The 8,644-nt window shown below is 34.3% G+C and overlaps 1 protein-coding gene across 5 annotated transcripts in view; it reads left to right on the plus strand.

The window, feature by feature from the left end:
- LOC144971416 (serine/threonine-protein kinase DCLK2-like) overlaps positions 1 to 8,644 on the plus strand; it is a 62,577-nt gene that overhangs the window by 45,279 nt on the left and 8,654 nt on the right. For all 5 annotated transcript variants that reach the window (XM_078912284.1, XM_078912285.1, XM_078912283.1 and 2 more), the window contains 5 exons: positions 1,488 to 1,590; positions 4,042 to 4,099; positions 5,668 to 5,787; positions 6,814 to 6,960; positions 8,315 to 8,448. In XM_078912284.1, coding sequence (XP_078768410.1) covers positions 1,488 to 1,590; positions 4,042 to 4,099; positions 5,668 to 5,787; positions 6,814 to 6,960; positions 8,315 to 8,448 — 562 coding nt within the window. The remainder of the gene's footprint in view (positions 1 to 1,487; positions 1,591 to 4,041; positions 4,100 to 5,667; positions 5,788 to 6,813; positions 6,961 to 8,314; positions 8,449 to 8,644) is intronic.

Consider the following 8,644-nt stretch of genomic DNA (forward strand, 5'->3'; position numbering starts at 1 on the left):
TTCTATTTTCATAATTTAAATCTCTTAAATATAGTCTTGTTTGTACTCTTGGAAAGCATACCCAATTTCATTAATTAACCCTCTCCTTACAAACTGTAGGAAATAATTGTCACATACGGTACTATACGGACAACATTTTTTTTTCCAGATTTGTTTTACAAGCCACAAAATTTGAGGAAAAATCTTTGTTATATTTTCAATTATTTATCGTGTGCAATTATTTCTTTTTAAAGAATCAATTTGTGTGTTGGGTCGGTATGACATTTCAGTAAAAATATTGTAACTGGTCAGTAAGGAGAGAATTAAAAGGTATAGTCCATACGGTTTTTTTTTTGTCTTAAAAATCAATTTTCAGCATCTGCTGCATTCCTGCACAAAATCAATATGAGCAGGAAATCATTGGAAAAGCTGAATAGTAGAATGTTTGCTGTATAGATAGTATGCGCTTGGCTAAGAAGCTCATAACATTGCCATCCAGAAGTATAACGGACCAACACACGAAACTGTGTGTATGCATGAACGTTTATAGTCAGGTTAATACAGTTCAGTGAGTATTACTCATAAACGCGGATGGCAAAAAACAATAACAAAGACCTGAGTGACGTCATCTTTGAACTATCTATATAGCGCAACATCCACTAAATGTGCCCGAAGCGCTTTACGAGGGGCTCCGGCTCCCAAGTCAGCAATAACACGTAACACAAAGTTCAAAACATGACTCTATTACATTTTTTTCGACAGATACAGCCTGGAAATGGCCAGGTACTTAATTCAAATCTAAGCATGGTGAGACAATTTTCGAGTTGCGTAAAAAGATTTTTTCAAAGGACCAATGTGGACGCTCATAGCGGGATTCGAACCCAGGGACTTATATTCCCGTACTCTGAAAACACATTGGCAAGTCCCGAGTTTTACAGTTTTTGGCCAAGATTGATTGATAGTTGAAGGACGAGTTTTCAAGTCAAAATTTTAAACACGTTTTTTCTTTTCTCAGAATACGGCAGTGTAGTTGAAAAGGCAAATTCAATACTACAGGACCACAGATTCTGATCTTATCCACGGAAAGGTTTTCCGATGCGTTATATTATTATCTGTTATTGCACGCTCACCTTATTTCGAGACATCTAGACCTTAACCCTCTCCTTACTAACTATAGGAAAATCGTCACATTCGTTACGATACAACCAACATTTCTCTTATTCAAAGTTATTTTGTATATCATAAATTTTAAGAAAATGAACAGTGTGTTGTAGAGCATGTTTTATTAAAGAAATAATTTATCCCAAGAACTTACTGCTATTGTGTTTGAGTGATAAAAAATATATTTTTGTGTTGGTTGGGTGTGATGTTTTGGGGAAATCCTGAAAATGTCTGGTAAGGAGAGGGTTAAAGACGAATTTCCCTTGGAATGAATATATGGAAAATTTTATTGTTGATTCCTTTTTTTGTTTTGTTTTGATTTGTTTTGTTTGTTTTTTTTTGCTCAGACGTAACCAAGATGCCAATGCCCCTAACCCTGACCACCAAGTATGAGATAGGACCTGTCATAGGGACGGGAAATTTCGCTGTAGTATTTGAATGCAAAGAAAAGTAAGCGCTCTCTCTCTCTCTCTCTCTTTCTCTCTCTCTCTCTCTCTCTCTCTCTCTCTCTCTCTCTCTCTCTCTCTCTCTCTCTCTCTCTCTCGCTTCTTGGAAGAGCAATAATTAATGTTAGTTCTGCAAGCTGTAATATTTAATAGTGCGGCTATGCGGTCCTCAAGTAATATAAAATATATTTTAAAATATGAACATAAAAGTTTCAACCAGAAAAAAAAAGAAATGTTTACCACCCAACATTTTAACATTGAGATTTTATATAGCGCAATATCCATTATACGTGCTCAACGCGCTTTACATGGGGTCCCAAGCCAACAGCAACACTTAGCATGTAGAACGAGGCATATGACGCCTGGTATGACATTCGCTTTCGGATCGGAAGGTCCTGGGTATGCGCCTCGCTCGGTACATAGTTGAGTCATTGGAAAAGACTTTTTACTCACCGTACTCAGGTGTAGAATGAGTATCAGGCCGTTAACAGCGTTGTCTCTGTCCGAAAAAAAAATGCAATATCGCCAAACAGGCGTCATGTCTCGTTCTACATGTTAAGTGTTGCTGTTGGCTAGGGACCCTTTATAAAGCGCTTTCAGAACGTTAAGTGGATATTGCGCTATATAAAAGATCAAAGTATTGTTTTCTGGTATTCTGCTATGTTCTGCTGTATGGGTTTGCGGTTGCTATTTAAATTTTCTTGTTTGTTTGTGTTTTGTTGGGTTTTTTCTTGGTGTTGTTTTAGTTATTGGCTTTTGTTTGTGTGTTTGTTTGTTTGTTTGTTTGTTTGTTTGTTTGGTGTTTTTTTTGTTGTTTTTTTTTTTGGTTGTTTTTCGTTTGTGTGGGGAGGGGGGGTTGTTATTGTGGTTATTTGTAATTTTTAAAATCATTTTGTGGGGCTCTTTTGGTTTGTTATTTTTTCTATTTCTTTTCTTCTTTTGTTTGTATTTGTATATATTTGTGTGTTTCCGTTTATTTGTTTTCGAACATTTATGCATTGCATCATATTTTACTGAAGTATTGTAGAACTCCCACCTATAATCATATTATTTCTTAAATACATCGAATCTCAAATTATAATACTGATGATGATGATGATGATGTCGATGATGATGTTGATGATAATGTTGATGATGATGATGATGATGATGATGATGATGATGATGATGATGTGGATGATGATGATGATGATGATGATGATGATGATGATGATGATGATGATGATGATGATGGAGATGATGATGATGTGGATGATGATGATGATGGAGATGATGATGATGATGATCAGTATCATACCACAACACCACATAGCCGCGCATTATGGGCGTATGTCCCACTTCGATCATAGAAAAAATGAAACAATTAAAACGTGAATGGTTTAGATGCATTAAATAAACAACTTTCTGGATTCTATGTATAGTGTTGTCACCCTTTCGATTGTTTTTGTTTTTGGCTATAAATTAAATTGGTTTTGAGGCCCACCCGTGACGTATTGAACGTTTCAGTCTTTTAACTCCCTCCTTACCAATCCTTTTTGTCACGATTTTCCACTAAACATCAGACCCATCATACATAAAAATTGATTTTAAGCCTCTTCTCAAAGGAAATAAATACACGTACATCGCACAATTAAGTTCAAATTTCGTGATTACAAAAGAAAACTGAATGAGATATATGTTAGTGGAATCGTAACAAATGTAACGATTTTCCTGTAGTTGGTAAGGAGAGGGTTAAATCTGACACGGGGAACATGGAGAAGAATTAAAGAAGCTGATTAACAGCGAAGTGATAAGACGTGGAACGAGATTTTTTTTTTTAAAGTTAGCTCGGGATAGAAAAGGATGGAAACAGTTTGTCGGTGGCCTATGCCCTGACCCAGGGTGAAAAGGCAATGATGATGATGATGACGATTTATTTTTGCTTAACGTTTTCTTTTAAATTATTGCTTTTAAATAGCCAGAGAAATGATCAGATAAGGATATAAAATTGCTATCCAACTATAATTTGTGCGGTTATGTGGTCTTGTGGCATGACACTCGCTTTCGGATCGGATGGTCCTGGGTTCGAGCCTCGCTCGACGCATAGTTGAGGCTCTTTACTTAGATTCTCTCACCGTACTCAGGTAAAATGAGTACCTGACCGTTAGCAGCGTTGTCTCTGTCCGCGAAAATGTAATATCGCCTAACAGGCGTCGTGTCCCGTCGTACATGTTAAGTGTTACTGTTGACCAGGGACCCATTGTAAAGCGCTTTGAGCACATTTAGTGGATATTGCGCTATATAAAAACTCAATAATTCATGTTAAAAGTTGGGCTATGTATGATATGTAGTTTTGAGAGTTTGTTGCAATTTCTTGGGCGATCAGATCTAGTAAATATTTTATCTAAATTGCATACCATTAATTAATTATTGCGCTATATAAAAACTCAAACATGAATTTATACTATTTCAACAGGAAGTCAAAGAAAAAATTTGCGCTAAAAGTGGTGAATAAAAACTATTGTAAGGATAGGGTAAGTCTTGTCTGTGTTATTCTTTATCAATAAAAATAAATAAAATTCCCTTTATTCATCATTCATGGGGAAATTTGTCTTTAGGGTAGGGTCTATTCCAAGGGAAGACTGGAATAACCCAGGCGTCAGCCGCAGAGCTAGAGCGAGGTGACTTGCTCAAGGCCACACAGCGCGGCGGATGATCGAACTCGGTACCTTTCGGGTACGAAGCAAAGACCGTACAGCTGAGCCACACTGCCCCCATCGTCATCAATAGTATTTTTTTTTTACCAGCATAATCTTGAGAATCATCGATAAAACTCCTCAAAGTAATTTTATTTTAAGACGAGCAGTTATATAGTGCAATAACCACTAAACGTGCTCAAAGCGCTTTACAAGAGGTCCCTAGCCAACAGTAACTTAACCTGGTGGACGAGACATCATAACGCCTGTTAGGCGATATTACACTTTTTTCGGACATAGACAACGCTGTTAACAGCCAGGTACGCATTTTACACCTGAGTACGGTTAGAGAATGTGAGTAAAGAGCCTTTTCCATGGACTCAACTATGCACCGCTCAGAGCGGGACTCGAATGTTGGACTTTCCAATCCGAAAACGAGTGTCATACCACTAGACCACACATTCGCATCAATTAAGATCCTAGAATATGTGGACTGTAACACGTAATGTACAACAATAAATCTTCAAACAAAAACAAAATACATAAAAGTCTTCACTATTTATTATGTTCTTTTTTAGAGATTTTACCATATACATTACTTGATAGAGACTACTGATGACTTTCTTCTTCTTCTTCTTCATCATCATCATCATCATCATCATCATCATCATCATCATCATCATCATCATTATCATCATCATCATCATCATCATGATTATCATTATTATTTATTATTATTATTATTATTATTATTATTATTATTATTATTATTATTATTATTATTATTATATTATTATTTATTATTATTTTATTATTATATTATATTATTATTATTATTATTATTATTATTATTATTATTATTATTATATTATTATTATTATTATTATTATTATTATTATTATTATTATTATATTAATTATTATTATTATTATATTATTATTATTATTAATTATATTATATTATTATTTATTATTTATTATTTATATTATTATATATTCATCATAATTATTATTATTATTATATATTATTATTATTATTATTATTATTATTATTATTATTATTTATTTATTTATTATTTATTATTTTTTATCTATTATTATTATTATTTTATTATTATTATTATTATTATTATATATTATTATTATTATTATTATTATTATATTATTATTATATTATTATATTATTATTATTATTAATTATATTAATTTTATATTAATAATAATAATAATAATAATATAATAATAATAATAATATATAATAATAATAATAAATTTTTATTATTAATATATTTAATATATATATAATATAATATATATAATACACTTATATTTATATTTACCATAATAATAAATATCTGTACAACAAGTTGTCTGGTCGTTGAGCACGTGTACACGTTCGTTCTCCAGGAAAAAATAATCGACAACGAAGTTCGAATACTGCGTCGATTGAACCACCCCAACATAGTGAGGCTGGTGGAGGATTATGCTTTCCAGCAACGAGTTTTCTACGTCATGGACCTCGTCAAGGTAGGAATTCGCAAAATGTTTGCGAAGTTTACAGTTTATTTTGAAAAAAAGAAAACATGATGTATGAAAATATTGTCGGAAACTCGGCAGTATCGTGTTTCATTATTGTATCAAAAGTTTAGCTATGATTATGATGAGCGGATGAATGACAATGATCGCAAAGCTAACCTGGCGTTGTGTCCTTTGATAAGACACTTTGAACACAATAACCCTATGGATCATAAGTAAACGAGTACTTGGCTATTTGCATATAATATGTGTTAGTGTATGATATAATCAGTTGTAAGGTTAACATTTTGGATTCGCATCATGTTGTTGTTGTTTTTTGTTGGGTTTTTTTGTTGGTTTTTTTTTTTTTTTTGGTTTTTTGTTTTGTTTTATTTTTTATTTTTAATTTCCTTCAAGAATATGTTCCCCGGAGCATTTTAATCTTCATTTGAAGTAAATCGGGTGATTATTCATGAAGTTATGATCAGATATACGGGACAGGTATCCAGCAACTTTTCTCAAATTTCATATTTTTCCACCTTGACCAGCTGTAAAAAATATTTAGATGTGAAATTAAGGTTTGATATTTCCCGAATATGTACAAAAAGGGTTGATTTAATTATTTATGACAAGAATTTAATTTTGATAAAAATTGACTTTCTAACGAAACTTGGCAATATCTCAGTTTTCACCATCCGACTGATTATGTGATTCACTGTAACATAGTATATGTATATAATACATGAAATGGAAATTTGCTTCGCATGATAAGTTGGGTGAATGCTGTAGGGATCAGACATTTGTGTGATGGAATATGTCTATTCATTCATGGAATGTCTCGACGAGAGTTCTTAGGATATCGCGAGAAAGGGCCCTTTGGGGCAGCAAAATGCCTATATAAAAGCTCACATTTAATTCATTTGTGACTTTTATAGTAATAGTAATAACCATTCCAACCAAAATATAATGATCGTTGTTGACCTTGACCATGTCCGTCTTTATAAAACAGTATTTATTCTGTGTCATGTTTTTAACCAGGGCGGTGACTTGTTTGATGCCATTTGCTCATCTCGCAAGTATACGGAACAAGATGCTAGAAGCATAGTCTTCAACCTGGCCAGTGCATTGGATTATCTTCATTCTCTCAAGATTGTTCACAGGGACGTCAAGCCAGAGAACATACTGGTATGTAGGGAATCTAGCTTATCATGTAATGGTGTAACTTAATCTTGATCTAATCATAATTTTGTCTCAGGTCGTTGAAGTGAAGATGAAAATCGTTTTTCTCTTGTACTTGACTTTCCTAAAAAGTCTTGACACCTATTGAATATCCCCAGTTGTATTAAAATCGCCTGGATATATTATACATCAAAATGTGCGTCATATCACCTTCTATTAGGTCATCAAATTTTGTTCGGCTGCTATTTCTTGATTTAAATTTATCTTATTTGAAAGTACTCCTACTCTAACATGGTGGTCGAAGAAATCACACACAAAAACTATGCAGTTAACTGCGTGCCGTCACTGAGTTCCTTAATGTAGAGAGATATGCACCTGTTAACATTCAAAAACGGCTAAAACGTATTTATGGTGACTCGTGAGTAGTTGACCAGTTCAAAGGTGGGTTATAAGCTTGACTGGAAATGATGTAGTCTCCAATAAGAATGAGCAGGCTCGCAGTGGTCGTCCACAAAGTGCATCAACCGTAGCAAATCAACCACCAAAGAAATTGACGAACTTAATCGAGCTAATCGCTGGATAAAGCAATGAGATATTTCAAAAAAGCTTGGAATTTAATTAGGAAGAGATGGGTATAAAATCGTGCGAAAAATCCTAGGTTACAAGAGGTATGTACTCGTTGGATATCGAGAATGCTCACCTAAACGCATGATCACATTGAAAGAGGAAGTTTTATTGAAGTCATAGAACACCCCTCTTACAGTTCTGAATGAGCTCCAAGTGACTTTTTCCTTTTTTAAAGATAGAAAGCTCTAGGAGGCAAATGTCGGCAGTGATGGCGCTGTGCAGGCGGAAGTGACTCGATGGTGTCGACGTTTGTCATGTGAATTCCTCTTCGACGCGATGAAATAACAAGTGAATCTTTGGCGGCTTTGTGTGGATGGGAACGGTGACTATGCTAAAATTTAAAATGATAAACGGGAAGGACATAAAGAAAGCTTTGTTTTTATACCCTTGTCAATTTCGTATCTGTTATAGTTTTGAAAAATCAAGAGCGACGTCAAGACTTTTCAATCTACCCGTGTATTTCTAACTATCATATTTCTCTATCATGGTTCACGATTTACCAAGCCTTAAGTGGGTGGGTGCCTGAGCTGTATCTGATGAAAAGTACTCTGAAAAGGACACATTTTATTCCGAGTGTTACAGATAGTGTTGTTATCAGCAATATCATTTTTGTGTCCCTTGTGATTCTTAAGGACAACAAGAGTTATCTTTCCCATACACATCATCACCCACGAGATATAGTTTCGAATTTTAACATCTAATTTGTAAATTCAACTTCCATTTTTTTTTTCAGATTCGATTATTTGATGACGGTACTAAATCCCTCAAGTTAGGAGATTTTGGTTTGGCTACAGAGGTCAAAAGTCAACTTTATGCCGTTTGTGGCACACCTTCCTATGTCGCACCAGAGGTTATCGCAGAAAATGGGTATGTAGACTTCAACATTTTGCGAGGAAACCAACGGCACTTGCTTTACAAGCAAAAGAATCGTCAGTCACGTTTGTTTGTTTTTGTTTTCTTCCCCCCCCCCCCCCGCCACACACACACACACACACACACACACACACACTCATACACACACACACCTGAACACTCAGTAGTTTTGTTTTTAGGTAGCCGAGTC

Source organism: Berghia stephanieae, chromosome 4 (genome assembly GCF_034508935.2).
Source record: "Berghia stephanieae isolate SIO BIC M18660-M18661 chromosome 4, UCSD_Bste_1.3, whole genome shotgun sequence".
In the NCBI taxonomy this organism is placed as follows: Eukaryota; Metazoa; Mollusca; class Gastropoda; order Nudibranchia; family Aeolidiidae; genus Berghia; species Berghia stephanieae.